This window comes from Hemiscyllium ocellatum, chromosome 2 (assembly GCF_020745735.1).
Source record: "Hemiscyllium ocellatum isolate sHemOce1 chromosome 2, sHemOce1.pat.X.cur, whole genome shotgun sequence".
In the NCBI taxonomy this organism is placed as follows: domain Eukaryota; kingdom Metazoa; phylum Chordata; class Chondrichthyes; order Orectolobiformes; family Hemiscylliidae; genus Hemiscyllium; species Hemiscyllium ocellatum.
The window spans coordinates 147,972,963-147,987,931 of record NC_083402.1 but is presented as its reverse complement, the minus strand read 5'-3'; the positions used below and the strand labels follow the sequence as shown (position 1 = coordinate 147,987,931).

The 14,969-nt window shown below is 39.7% G+C and overlaps 1 protein-coding gene across 6 annotated transcripts in view; it reads right to left on the bottom strand.

The window, feature by feature from the left end:
* rfx3 (regulatory factor X, 3 (influences HLA class II expression)) overlaps positions 1-14,969 on the bottom strand; it is a 264,347-nt gene that overhangs the window by 46,656 nt on the left and 202,722 nt on the right. For 5 of the 6 annotated variants that reach the window (XM_060846800.1, XM_060846824.1, XM_060846815.1 and 2 more), the window contains 3 exons: positions 13,053-13,171; positions 9,755-9,870; positions 2,265-2,416 (listed from right to left, as the gene is read on the bottom strand). In XM_060846800.1, coding sequence (XP_060702783.1) covers positions 2,265-2,416; positions 9,755-9,870; positions 13,053-13,171 — 387 coding nt within the window. Of the gene's footprint in view, positions 1-2,264; positions 2,417-9,750; positions 9,871-13,052; positions 13,172-14,969 lie in introns of those variants that run through there. The other variant, XM_060846838.1, reaches the window with a different exon arrangement.

Sequence of the window (14,969 nt, the reverse complement as noted above, 5' to 3'; positions counted from 1 at the left end):
TAAAAGATTTGCAAGCCCTACATATTGATAGAAATCAAGTCAGGTCATCTCCAAACAAACCCCAATGATCTGTGCAGTTAAATGCATTTTAAGATGTGCTTTCAATGATTATTTAGGTCTATACTATCGAACAAGTCAAACCCTATATTAGTGCCTGTAATATATGTAAGTAAAACATCATTGGGATCCAGATTTGAATGCCATAATGAACGTTCTACCTCCTTCAGCCAGGTGCCTAGCCTGTCCTTCTGAAAACACCAAATAAAATGATGGCAAATGGAATGGGAGCAACAACCAGGCACCAAATTTCAATCATGAATTTTGGGGAGGTTCTGCCTCACTCCCAGTGGAGACAATCCCTTAGAATCAGGGACAACAAATCTAAATCATCATTCACAAAGAATTGAATAACACCTTAGAGTAATTATAACAGTATAAAAGTCAAATTAGAGAAGCAGTTCACAACAGAAATGAAAAACTGCAAATCTTATTTCCAGTGGCAAACAAAAAATATCTTAGTATGATTCAATTATTATAGTTAATTATTTGCACACATTTGTATGTTTAACCATGTTTTACAAAAACACAAGATTTCAAAATAATTTTTGGTCCACCTTTATGTTCCTGACACTGTTTAATGCTAATGAAGAGACTAGGCAAGTATTAACAGCGCTCTGTGATTGTCACTATTTAATGGACATTAAATACAATAGCATTAAGTACAACAAAGAATACCCTGGGGAAAAGCATTCCTTTCACTTGGTGCCTTTTCTGAACTAATTGGAATTTCACTGAGGAGCATTATAACTGTGAATACATGTCATATTAAACTGACTAATAACAAATGCATATCTACTGTAAGACAGAATTAAAATAATAGAACAGAAAAATTAATATGCGATTGAAATATAAAAATAATGCATGTTGGTCCTACGTTAATCCAATAAATCTAAGGATTTGTAGACTCACATTTTCAACGAAAGCAGAATAGCAGATTAAGATAAAGATGTGGAAAACAATTTTTAAGTTATTTCTATTTGAAAATGAAATCGGGAGGTTGTGTGCTACCCTCAACGGTTATATTACCAAGATAATTTAAGAGACAGGAATTTTAGAAGAAGTCATTTCGGATAATTCTGTGCACAAATAAACTCATCTTATAAATGAAAGTGATACAATATCATTAGCACGGAGCTGAGTATAGGGAGGGAGTGGCCAGTGTAAAAAGTCAGGCATAAACCCATTTCTATTCAGCCTTTGGTCCTTAATTAACTCAAAGCTCAAATTTCACCCCAGCTGTAAAGAAAGTCCTGTATACAGAAGTTCCACCAATGAATCTCAACTCAGAAGCATCATGGAAAGCTGTGGCCGACAGTGCAGCCAGTCCCAAAGAAGGTGTGGTGATATGATGGAAGACTTTAAGTCTAGGGTCTCTCCAAGCTGGCAAGTCCTGACTGGTTTGGTGGGGCCAAGGGAGGGTTGAGGATTTATTGAGGATGCAGGAAGATTTTGATCGGACTGTCACTGAACACACAAGCACCAAAGTCGTTATACACCAGCTGGGCCAGTGAAAGCTGTCAGGCTGCACATTCAGACTGACCCCCCCTCTTATTGTGGCTTAAATACAGTGGCATTGGAGGATGCCCTTAATGGCCTAAATTGTTTTACAGCTGGACAGAATTCGTAATGTCATGTCCACTGCTGGTAAAATTAGGGTGGGCTTGGCAAAAGCACTGGGAGCAACATGGCAAATTTCCCAATTTTACATGCCCCTTGCCTGCTTGCATTATCCTAGGGTAACTCCAAACTGTAATGTCAGTTTGCATAGATGACATAAGTTGATCTTTTGAAGTTTCAAAAAATCTTTCTCAAAACAGGGGTCAACTTAAACATCAAGTATAAAAGTGAAATGGCTTACATATTTGTGGGTGGTCACCACCTTTGTCATCCTCCATGTGAGGACTGCTCTTCTTGAGAATGTCATATCATTTAGCAACATAGCCCATATTGCCTGCTTTTTTGCATGGAAACAATTATCTGCTGGCACTAAGTAACACTCAATTGTGGGATAACAAATTGAGGCATGAAGCTGAAAAGAGGTGCTCAAATGGATGCTGAACAAATTAGAAAATGACTATTGAGGGTGAAGAATAGGTTTGTCTTTAACATCTGGTTGACTTATATGCTGCGATCTGGGTTTTTTTTGCTTTTTAGGACTAAAATTTTCAAGTTGAGAAAAGCAAGCAACTTCCGGCAGTACTTACTAGGAATAGGTCTAAGGACGTCTGGAATAAGGATTTCCACCAAAGCCTGGTACATTATATGATCGCAGGTACACATCCACTTGAGGACGGAGTCATTCTTGCACAGAGCAGTGAGCTTTGCCTTCGGGAGTCTACCTTCTATCTCATTCTCACTGCAGAAGGACAGATGTAGAATCAAATCAATGATTATTCAAATACCAGTGAAGAGTGATAGACTTTTGTTTGAAATTAAATGGTGAATTTTTATACCCTCACCAGGTCCAATTTAGCAAGTGCCAACATGAAAAATGACTGATTTCCCAAATATTGTGAAATTTGAGACAAAAGGTGATATTTTAATATTCCATAGCATGCAGGCAGCAGGTTAAAAGAGCAAAAAACTGTGTATAGGTTGGGAAATTGGAAGGAACCCTGTCCTTGTGACATTTTCCTAGATGACCACTCCTGGCACTTTCTGGTATTCAAGTATTCAAATTCTGGGATTTACCTGGGAGGCAATGGCCTAGTGGTATTATTGCTGGACTGTTAATTCGGAAACTCAGGAAAAATCCCAGGGATTCAGGTTCGAATCCTGCTGCAGTAGAAGATGGAATTTGAATTCAATTTTCACAAGAAATTGATTTAACAAATTAAGAGTCTAATGACCACCACAAATCATTATCAATTGTTGGAAAAAACCCATCTGGTTCATTAATACGCTTTAGAGAAGGAAACTGCCATCCTTACCTGGTCTGGTCTACATGCAATTCTGGATTCACAGCAACGTGGTTGACTTTCAACTGTCCTTTAAAGTGGCCTGGCAAGCCACGCAGTGCTATGAATTTCTACAAAGTCTCAACGAAGCAATGAAACTGGCCGGACCATTTGGTTTCGACGTAATCATTGAGAAAGACAATGGCAGAAGCAGCCCTGTCGACCCTGCAAAGTCTTCCTTACGGCAATGGATCAGGGTCATCAGCAAATTTTTAATTCCAAATTTTTTTTATTGAAGTCCAAATCCATCATCTACTGTGGCAGGATTTGAGCCCAGGTTCCCACAACCTCAGCTGTTTCTGGATTAATAGTCTAGCGATAATATCAATACTAATAGGATTATGTCTATGAATATTATTTCAGTAGGGTGGCATATTAATGAGTATTCATGATATGTAATTGATTGCACACCAGTCCCTGATAATAAAGGTTGGGAAATCTGACCAGCCTGCAGGTTCCAGAGAACTTAGTAAGTAATATTCAATCTGTTGTCAGAAAACCCAAATTAAGTTCCATTGCCTGCTATTCTAAAAACCCTGTAAACATCTGCCCCTCCTTTCCACCTAAAGGCTGTGTATAATATGCTTGTCTCAACTAATACCTGAATTCACCTTAATACTAATGAGGCTAGTCAACCTGAGAAATTTACTGTTGTGGTTTGATTTTTCGCAGATTCAAAGAATCACCAGGTATGCACAGGTGGTATTTAAGGAAACTTTAGATCACTCAGAGGTTTTCATAAACTTAAAAGGATTCTAATTCATCAATTCTCAATTGGTTTGCAACAACTGAAAGATCATGATCCTGTAATGGTTGTTTCATCCTTTGACAGTCAATTCTCCTACATACACTTCAAGCAATGGCAGCCTATGGTTCCTCAGAAGTGAGGTATGAGTCTGCCTTCAAAGGTTATGACTGATAACACTGAAAGAAGCCTCTTCACCAAGTGCAGAAAAGATATTACAGAAATCACATTTTGGAATACGGAGGGGCCTAGATATAGGGGGCGTGGAGAAGATGTTTCCATTCATAGGGGACACCAGGACCTGAGAGGACAGCCTCAGAATGAAGGGATGACCCTTTAGAACTGAAATAAGGAGAAATTTCTCCAGCCAGAGTGAGGCAAATCTGTAGAACTCACTGCCGCAGAAGGCTATGGAGACCAAGTCATTGAATGTATTTAAGGCAGCAATAGGTAGGTTCTTGATTAATAAAGGAATCAAGAGTTATGGGGAGAAGGCAGGAGAATGGGGTTGAGAAACATATCACCCAAGATCAAATCAAAGTGCATACTCAATGGTTTGAATGGCCTAACTGTACTCCTATATCTGATGTTCTGATACGGTAGTCATTGAGCAAAGCATTGGATTGCTGAAGAAGTATCTCAGATGCTTGGAAAAATCTGGGGGAGTCTTCATATCTATAACCCATGATTTTTTAAATAAACATATATAAAAAGGACAAGGCCAATAAGTTTGCTTCACATACATTATGACCAGGTTTAGATTTCTATTTAAATCCATTTTGCTGCAATATCCTCATACTCCTTAATTCTCTTAAGCATCTAAACATCTATCAATCCATGCCGTGAGTACACTCAATGAGTAAGAATTCACACCCCAATAAGGTAAAGGATTCCAAATATCCACAACGCTTTGAAGACATTTCTTCTTGTCTCAGCCCTAAACCACAGTTTGGTTCAGGCTTTTTACAAATCCACTTAATGAAATCAAGAACTACCTATTTTAAGAAACAAAAATGTCATAAATAAATTAATTAAATCAACAGAGGATTCAAGATGAGGAGCAGTGATGTGAGGATTCATGTATAGTTGTAGGGATGTCTTACTGCAATTGTACAGAGCTTTGGTGAGACCACACTTGAAGCACTATGTGCAGTTTTGGTCTCCTTACCTGAGAAAGGATGCTGTGGCTACTGAGTGAGTACAACAAAGGTTTCCTAGACTGATTCCTGGGAGAGCAGGATTGATATATGAAGAGAGACTCAATTAGTTAGGAATACATTCCATTCCACAGATTTGAGAAATGCACAAGAGAAATGTGGAGGTTGTTTAGGAAGCACCTGCTGATAGTGCTGGACTGACTTTTCCCATTGAGGTAAGGAAGGGGTGGTAGGTTGAAAGAACAGTGGGTGACAAGGGATGTGGTACATCTACTCAAGGGGAAGGAGGAGGCTTACTTAAGGTTGAAGAGTAAAGATCATACAGGGATTTAGAGGGTTATAAGGTAGCCAGGAAGGAACTGAAGAATGGACTGAGGAGAGCTAGAAGGGAGCATGAAACGCTTTAGTGGGTAGGATTGAGGAAAACCTTAATGCATTCTACCCTTATGTGAGGAACAAGTGATGGCCAAAGTGAGGGTAGGGCCGATTAGGGCAAGTGGAGAGAACTTGCATCTGAAGTCAGAGGAAGTGGGGCAGGTCCTTAATGAATACTTTGCTTCAGCATTCACAACGGAGAGGGACCTTGACGTTTCTGAGGACAGCATGAAACAGACTGAACAGGTTGATGTTCGGGGGATGTGCCGAAAATTAAAAAAAAAAGGATAGATAAATCCCTAGGGCCAGTTGGGATATACTCTAGGTTACCACACAAAGCGAGGGAAGAGATTGTTGTACCTTTGGCGATGATCTTTGCGTCCTCACTGTCCATTGGAGTAGTGCCAGATGTTTGGAGGGTGGCAGATGTTATTCCCTTGTTCAAGGGAATAGGGACAATCTTGGGAATTCCAGGCCAGTCAGTCTTACGTTGATGGTGGGCAAAGTATCGGAGAGGATTCTGAGACAGGATTTATGATTTCTTGGAAAACCATAGTTTGATTAAAAGTAGTCAGCACGGCTTTGTGAGGGGCAGGTTAGGTCTCATATAAAGTACTAAATTCTTTGAGGATGTGACAACACAGGTTGATGAAGGTAGAGTGGTGGATGTGGTGTATCTGGATTTTAGCAAGGTGTTTGATAAGATTCCCCATTGTAGGCTCATTCAGAAAGTAAGGAGGCATGGGATACAGTGAAACCTGTCTGTCTGGATACAGTATTGGCTGGCCCATAGAAGATAGATGGTTGTAGTATATGGAATGTCTTCAGCCTGGAGCTCGGTAATCAGTGGTGTTCTGTAGGGATTGGTTCTGAGACCTGTGCTCCTTGTGATTTTAATAAATGACTTGGATGAGGAAGTGGAAGGTGGGTTAGTAAGTTTGCCGATGACGCGAAGCTTGATGGAGTTGTGGATTGTGTGGAGGGCTGTTGTAGGTTGCAACAAGACATTGACAGGATGCAGAACTGGCTGCAGAGTGGCAGATGGAGTTCAACTTGGAAAAGTGTGAAGTGATTTATTTTGGAAAGTCGAATTTGAATGCAGAATACAGAGTTAAAGGCAGGATTTTTGGTAGTGTGGAGGAACAGAGGGATCTTGGGGTCCATGTCCATAGATCCCTTAAAATTGCTACCCAGGTTGATAGGGTTGTTAAGAAGGCAAAAAGTGTGTTGACTTTCGTTAGCAGGGGATTGAGTTTAAGAGCCACGAGATTATGCTGCAGCTCTACAGAGTCCTGGTTAGACCATACTTGGAATATTGTGCTCAGTTCTGGTTGCCTCATTATAGGAAAGATGTGAAAGCTTTAAGAGAGTGGAGAGGAGATTTACCAGGATGCTGCCTGGACTCGAGGGAATGTCTTATGAAGAAATGTTGAGAGAGCTAGGGCTTTTGTCAATGGAGTGAAGAAGGATGAGAGGTGACTTTGATAGCGGTGTACCAAGATGTTGAGTCACAGATAAGAGTGGATAGCCAGAGACTTTTTCCCATGCCGGAAATATCTATCACAAGGGGGCATAATTTTAAGGTAATTGGAGGAAGATTTAAAGGAGATGTCAGAGGTAGGAGGTAAGGGAGATGTCAGTAGCGGGTGCATGGAATGCGCTGCCAGCAGTGGTAGTAGAGTCAGATACATTGGTGACATTATCCAAATCAGTACCCTGTTCTAGTTTGCTTCCCATACACTTTGACTTCTTTAGCCCTAAGAAATATATTGAACTCCTCGAGCAGTGGTAGTAGAGTCAGATACATTAGTGACCTTTAAGCGATTCTTGGATAGGCACATGGATGATAGACAATGAAGGGTATGGAGGTTAGTATGATCTTACAGTAGGATAAAAGGCCGGTACAACATCGAAGGCCAAAGGGCCTGTTATGTGCTGTATTCTTCTATGTTCACTGGAGTTAGATGAATGAGGGATCATTGCATAAAACCTCGAACAGGACAAGACAAGACAAACACAGGAAGGATGATACCAATGACTGGTTTACCCGCAACCAGGTGTCACAATATAAGGTTGTGGGGTAGAGTATGTATTTAGGACTGAGATAAGGAGAAATTTCTTCACCTGTGGAACTCAATGCCACAGAAAGTGGTCAAGGCCAAAATGTTGATTGTTCTCAAGGGGTTCAACATATTTCTTAGGTTAAAGAAATCAAAGAGTATGGGGAGCAAGCAGGAACAGGGTATTGATTTGGATAATCAGCCGTGATCATACTAAATGTGGAGCAGGCTCTGTAGGCCAAATGACCTAATCCTGCTCCTACTTCCTATGTTTCAAAGTCAGTTGTGTTTTAATAATGATCATCATTATATTTCACATCTTAATTCTAAAACATCAAATCTCCTTGGCTGTGTCACAAGTCCTACACATTAGAATCATTTTAAGAGTCAGCTTGCTTCAGTCAAACCATTTGCAGGAATGAAAAGTCTAACTTTTCCTTCCACTGTCTGATATTACAAAAAGAGTGATCGATACAGAGTTAATCAAATTGTACCAATGGAACCAAGCTTTATGGGATTAAAGCATATTTATCCCAGATGTTGCTGCAGAAATACTTGAGAAAAACAAGTTATGAACTCTCACTTTCAATTCATGAAGAATTCTTCATAAACCCTAAAACTATTGATTTAAATTATAAATATTTCAGTACCAGCTGAGTAAAACAGAGGGCAACAACCAATCTCCTGTATAATCAATTTATATTGCTAACTGACCTACTGTCTGCATCTCTGAAAGTTAATAGTGGGGATAGATGATTTGCTTTAGGCATTGTAAGAGCGTAAGATCCACCATGGCATCGAACTAGGCCAAGCACTTGCACACAAGAGAAAGAGAAAAATGGAACAGACTCGCCTCAGGCTTCTCACACACGCATTTTATGAGTTACTTTTGAAAATTGGTGAAGGATATTTGTTTTAATTGCATGCGGGAGATGTAGGATAGATAGGAAAGATAGAAAATAAAGAAAAACATAAATATATAATATGTCTCAGGTTAGAAACTGGTGGCCTTGCAGCAATTTTCCAGATTGTGTAGAGTTTTCACAGGGTTATGTGCTGCTCCCCAAAGACACCTAAAATATGAGGTCAGGCATCCACCTTAAAGAGGCATTCGTCCCCATGTTTCTGCTTATGAGAGAGATAATGCCTGTTTACTGCCCTTTGTCAACATTGATCAGTTTATGTGGCGCAGAGTATCAAGCCCCCAGTACTCAGGTTTTGCTGGGATTTCCTCATCTAAGAAACAGCTCCTACTATTTATCTTGAACTAATTCTTTGCATTGGGCTGGCAGCAGCAGAAAAACTGTTCTATACAGAAGTCCTGTGGGTCACTCCCAGCCCCTGTAATTTACACTAAATTCTTCTCATCAAAAATTACATTTAGTATTTGTCTTTGTTGTTCAGTGTGATAATTCATAAATGAACATTTTGTCTGGATTTGAAAATATAAACAAGAGAGTAAATGCTTTAAACCCCAAGAATGCAAATAACAAAAATAAACATATACCATTTGTTTTCCCATCCCTGGCTGGCCAGTAATGTATTTCAACATTACATGGTAGCTACCCCATGGCCACAAAATGCTGCTTTGCCCATTTCCGGCATTCTTTTCTTCCCTGTGGGGAGTTTGTGTGTGGATAAGTTTGACTTTTTTTCCATCAAACTGAGAAGGCACTGGATGACAATATGCCTACATACCAGGATTCTCCAAGTCCAAACTGGTACCAAATAAGAAGAAGAGTTGTACTTCATAATTCATTATATTTCTCTTCATGATGTTTATGCAAGGGTCTAACAATCTCCCAAATGCTTGGATATCCATCACCATGGCTTGACTTCTCCAACATATGCTGAAGCTGTCCTTTTCCTGCTCCTCGGATACTGCCTGACCAGCTGTGCTTTTCCAGCACCACTCTAATCTAGACTGCTTTTGTCAGTAACCAATGCTAACTCTCCAAAATACTGCCTCTTGGTACATCTGGCAATCTCTACCTCTGTCTTATACTGTTGACTTGCCTGTGTTTTGTTCTTGATCATGTTCTCAACTTTGCTCGATTCTACAATGAAAGGACAGTCTGTATTATCACCTTGTGCGGTGATACATTTGTTGGTCCTGAAATGCCCTCTCTCCATTTTCTCCTTACAACCGTACTCCTCACTGGCAGTGACTTTCAGGTAAGGCTCATATTTCATTGTCAACTTTAGTTTTGCTGTTTCTGAAGCTTGATTAAAAGGAGGCCACAAACTGTATTTTGGGAGAAAGTCAGATCTTTGGTTTCAGCAATATGCTTGTGGTGCATCACCTATTTTTGGCTTCTAAAATTGGCCAAAACCAATTTCATCCAGCTTAACATAACTGACCACATTGTGAAAGTCAAATGGACCAGAGTGGACACTTACCTAGTTTGACTGATAGTTGTCCCTTCAGTTGAAGTCGATGAACTATAGTGCCAGAATGTTTGCCATAGCTTTTCAATTAGGCTAAACTGAAGATTCACTACAACATCCAGTATTGCCTATAAAGTAACAAAAGCACTCTGTAAGCAAAAGGTATGGCCCAATAAATAGTTTAAAAGATTCCTTGTTCTTTGCAATTTAAAAACTGAAGCTTTTCTGTGGGAGGGGCGAATTAGAACCTTCAATCATAGATATTAGAACATGAACATCAAGAAGTTTATTTGAAACTTTTCCATCCACCATTTTAGGGGAGGCTTTAACAAGCTTAAAATGCAAGTGCTAGCTTAATTATTTAATACACAACATGTTAAGATTTGGTTACTGTCGGAAGATGGATTCACATTAGCTGGGCAAAACTTTGATTGAGAGACCTGCATACAGTAAGTTAAAACAACTCTGTGCTGAACAGAGATGCTTTGTGAAGCAGGCCTAATGCAAGGATGAGGAACTGAATGAATCTATGAAGATCATTCATCCACATCTTGAAAATGTTGATCTATCATTCTGTTTTTAGAAATAAAGTTTAAGTGAACTATGTAAGTAGGTAGTAAAATGACTGATAGAAGTTGAGATTGGTCAAGTGTGTTTTCTTGCCTCAGTGTTTTATAGTCAATGTCACTGAGTGTGTCAATTAATGTGTTGTTATTTAGTGTAAGTGTATTAATACAGAGATCGCTATTCTCCAAAGATATTGGTTGAGATTTCAGTTGATAACCTTTCACTAAAATTGGGAAATGCTAAAAAACATAACAGTTATCAGGAGGTGAAATGTGGCACGGTCAAATACAACACCTGATTTCCTTCCCATGTAAATGTACCAGATGTAACACATGCCATTTTACTTCCTCTCTCCTCAGCGTCCAAGGTCCCACTCACTTCTTTCCAGATGATGCAGCGAATTACACGTGCTTCTTTCAATGTAGCAAACTGCTTTAGATACTCACAATATGGTTTCCTCTACATAAAGAAGAGCAATTCAGATTAGGTGACTGCTTTGCAGAACACCTCTGCTTGTTGCACGTGTATAGTCTTAAGGTTCTGATAGCTTGTAATTTTAATTCCCCAGCTTGTGTTTATCCTTATCCTCAGTATTTCAGTGAAGCTCAACAAAAGCTTGAGGAGCAGCACCTTGTCTTTTGAAACATTATTGGTTCCTGAACCAATTACTCAGTTCAACAATTTCCGACTTTAATTTCTGCAACTGACAACACTGGCCTCATCCTCTTTCCTTTAGGTTTACAGTCTTTTCAGGTTTCGGTCATAATCTTGTTTTTCCCACTTTTGCTTTCGATGGCAGTCATTCATATTCATATCTCCTCTGCATTTTCTATACTTGTACCTATTTTAACTTTATTTTTCCATGAAATATGGGCACTAGTATGGCCAGCTTTTGTTGCCCATGCTTTGAACTAGCCAATTTCACGGGGGCAATTAAGAATCATCCTGTGGGTATTGAGTCATATATTGACCAGACCACATAAGACTGGCAGATTTCCTTTCCCATCAATTGATGATGGCCTCATGATTACCCTTACTGATGTCTAGCTTTATATTCCACGTTTCAAGCGCAAAGGATTGGGGGTTGCATGCTGACATATATAGAAAACTAGTTGGCAAACAGGAAACAAATAATAGGAATAAACAGATCATTTTGCATTGCAGCCAGTGACCAGTGGAGTAGCACAGGGGTCAGTGTTTGGGCCCCAGCTATTCACAGTATCTATTAAACGATTTAGATCACCAGGTTTGCAGATGACACAAAGCTGGGTGGGAGGGTGAGGTCTGAGGAGGATGCAGAGATGCTTCAGTGTGATTTGGACAAGCTGTCTGAGTGGGCAAATGCATAACTGATGAGGTATAATATGGCTATATGTGTCTTTATTCACTTTAGTAAAGAAAACAGGAAGGCAGGTTATTATCTAAATAGTGATAGATTAGGAAAGGGGGAGGTACAACAAGACCTGGATGTTCATGTACATCAGTTGCTGAAAGCAAGTGTACAGGTGCAGCATGCAGTGATATGTTGGCATTCATACCAAAGGATTTGAGTATAGGAACAGGGATACTTTGCTGCAATTGTACAGGGACTTGGTGAGATCACATCTGAAGTACTGTGTGCAGTTTCCTTCTTTGAGGAAGAATGTTCCGGCAATGGAGGGATTGCAACAAAAGTTTTACCAGATTGATTCCTGGGTTATAGGACTTGGGTATGAAGAAATAGTGATTCGGTTCAGACTGTATTCACTAAAGTTCAGGTGAAGATGAGATCTCTCTCAGAAATGTATAAACGTCTAACAGGACTGGGGAGGGTAAACACAGGGAAGGATGTTCCCAATGACCAGGCAATTCCAGAACCAAATGTGACAGTATAAGGATATGGGGTTGATCACTTAAGGCTGAGATAAGGAGAAATTTCATCATCCAGAGAGTGGTGAGCCTGCGGAACACTTTGCCACAGAAAGTGGCTGAGGCCAAAACACTGAATATTTTAAAGAGTCAGATATAGTTCTGAAGGCTAAAGAGATAAAAAAATATGGGGCAAAAACAGGATTAGGGCACTGAGGATAATATTGAATGGTGGGGCAGGCTCAAAGGATGGAATGTTGTCTTCTTTATCCTATTTCATATGTTTCTATTTAATGTAAATTCCACCAGCTGTTGTGGTGGGATTTGAACCTACAATCTGGGTCTCTGGATTACTAGCCCAGTGTGACATTAGCACTATGCCACTATCTAGCTATTGCTACCTACCCTTTATCATTTAATGTATCCGACCTTTAACCAAATCACAAATCTTTCCTTATTTTGCCTCCACATTCTTCCATTTACAAAGATATTGTGATGCTGTGGTAGTATTCCTACCTCTGGCCAGCAGGTTCTTGCCATGAATGAGAGTCATCTTACTTTGAGGGACCATCAAATACCTCCTTATAACGTGATTAAAAGCGATTATGTCTCTAACATTTCCCAGTTCTGATTAACTGAAATATTGACTGGTTCTTTCATCACAGACACTGCCAGACCTGCTGAATGTTTCCAGCACATTTTTTTTTATTATTTCCATTGTCTGCAGAATTTTATTCTTAAAAAGGAGAGAGGTCAGTCTTATGGTTTGTTTTGCATTAGTAAAGATTTGGCAAAGTTTAATCTGAAATTGCAGCCATAAAAGGATGAATAATTTACTTTTAAATTGTGCATATTCAAAATTTTAAAATAATTTTAGAGGTACTATATTTCTTACCTCACAGTGCTCTCTATAAAGAATCTGTAATGTTCTGATATCCTCAAGGGTGATGCCATCCAATAATGGAATATCTGCAACCTCAAGTTCTACAAATTCAGGAAGAGCGCGAGAGGCATCTATTATTAAAATAAATCAAAAACAAGATTTACTGATACAGGTCATCTGAGAGACCAAACCTAACTTCATTTACTGACATCAAAGGGCCTTTAGAGTTTTGAGAGTAAAGGTTAATAAGTGGCCAACTGTGATGTGATCTTGATTTCCCATCATTGAAAATGCTGCCGGATTATTCTTACATTTACACTCTCACAATTCACTTACAGGATGCAGATGTCACTAGCAGAGTCAGCATTTATTTCCATATTTAATTGACTTTGAGAAGGTGATATTGAATTGCTTTCTTGAACTGCCATAGTTCCTGTGGTATAAATACACCTGAAGTGCTTTTAGATCTTGAGCTCCAGTGTGAATGTGAGGAAAACTTAATGATGGTGGTGTAGCCAAGTGCCTGAGTTCCTTATGCTTCTACACAGCAGAGGTTATATCTTTGAAAGGTGCTGTTAAAGAAGCCTTTGGAAAGTTGAAGTGCACCTTGTCAATGGTACACATTGCGGTCACTGAATGCACAAGATAACGAACAGGATGTTGATCAAGTAGCTTGCTTTATGATGGATATCATGGTTTGGAGCAGTAGGTGGAGGGTATAGGCCATCACACTTCTGACCTATGCCTTGTAGATACTGGAAAGATTTTGGAGAGTTATGCATCACAGAAAATCCAGCCTCTGATCTGCTCTTCTACTTTATGCGATGACTTGCAATCTTTTAGTTAATCATGGATTTGGAGATGTGTGCTAGTATGTTGGATTACTTTATTTATTCAAACTCCACATTCCATCGATTATGAACCACATGAATTAATTGCCTCACAAGACGCTCAACACACATTATCAGTTTCCTTCATAGTTCCAGTGAAACTTAAGAAATTACATCTCACCTTTCTGGAGTCAACACTGAATTCGACAATTTCATAACCATGACCTCCATTTCTTCCGGGCAATAACTGTTGATAATGATTCTGTAACCCTCATCTATACCTTCTTGAGGACCGGCTTATATTTCTTCTCTTGTCAAGGGGGTGTCATGATGGCTCAGTGGTTAGCACGCTGCCTCAAAATGCCAGGGACCCCGATTCAATTTCTGCCTGTCTGTGATGGAGTTTGCACATTCTTCCCGTGTCTGCATGGGTTTCCTCCAGGTGCTCTCTTTCCTCCCACAGTCCAGAAGTGTGTAGGTTAGGAGGATTGGACATGATAAATTGCCCAGCGTATCCAGAATGTGTAGGTTAGGTTGATTTGCCATGGGAAATGCAGGGTTACAGGGATAAGGTAGGAGGTTAAGTCTGGGTAGGTTAGTCTTCGGAGAGTTGGTGTGGACTTGTTGAGCTGAATGGCCTGTTTCCACACAGTAGAGATTCAATGAAATAATAAACAGGCTATTTTGCATCTCATATCGGAAGTGAGAAAGCATTATGAATGATGCTTAAGGAGAAAGAATTAAAATAAAAACTTTTTCATGGGATGTGAGCACTGCTGGTTGGGCTAGCATCCACTGTTCATCCTTAATTATCCAAAGACAACCACACTGCTTTAGTCCAGATCGTGTACAGGAGCATAGGGTGGCAAGGAGGCTATAAGGATAGATATAGGAAAAGAGAGCAGTGTGGAAGGGATGAAACATCATGGCGATGGGTATGGCACATTAGGTGGCAATCCCGCTATGGGCTGGAGGAGTGGTTTTGGTTCTATTAGCTTTTTGTTTATCTTTTACACTTTGCCAATCATGAAGGCAGATCTCGCAGGACTGTGGTATTGAATGTTTGCATGTTTAGGGTCAATGTAATACATATGTATTG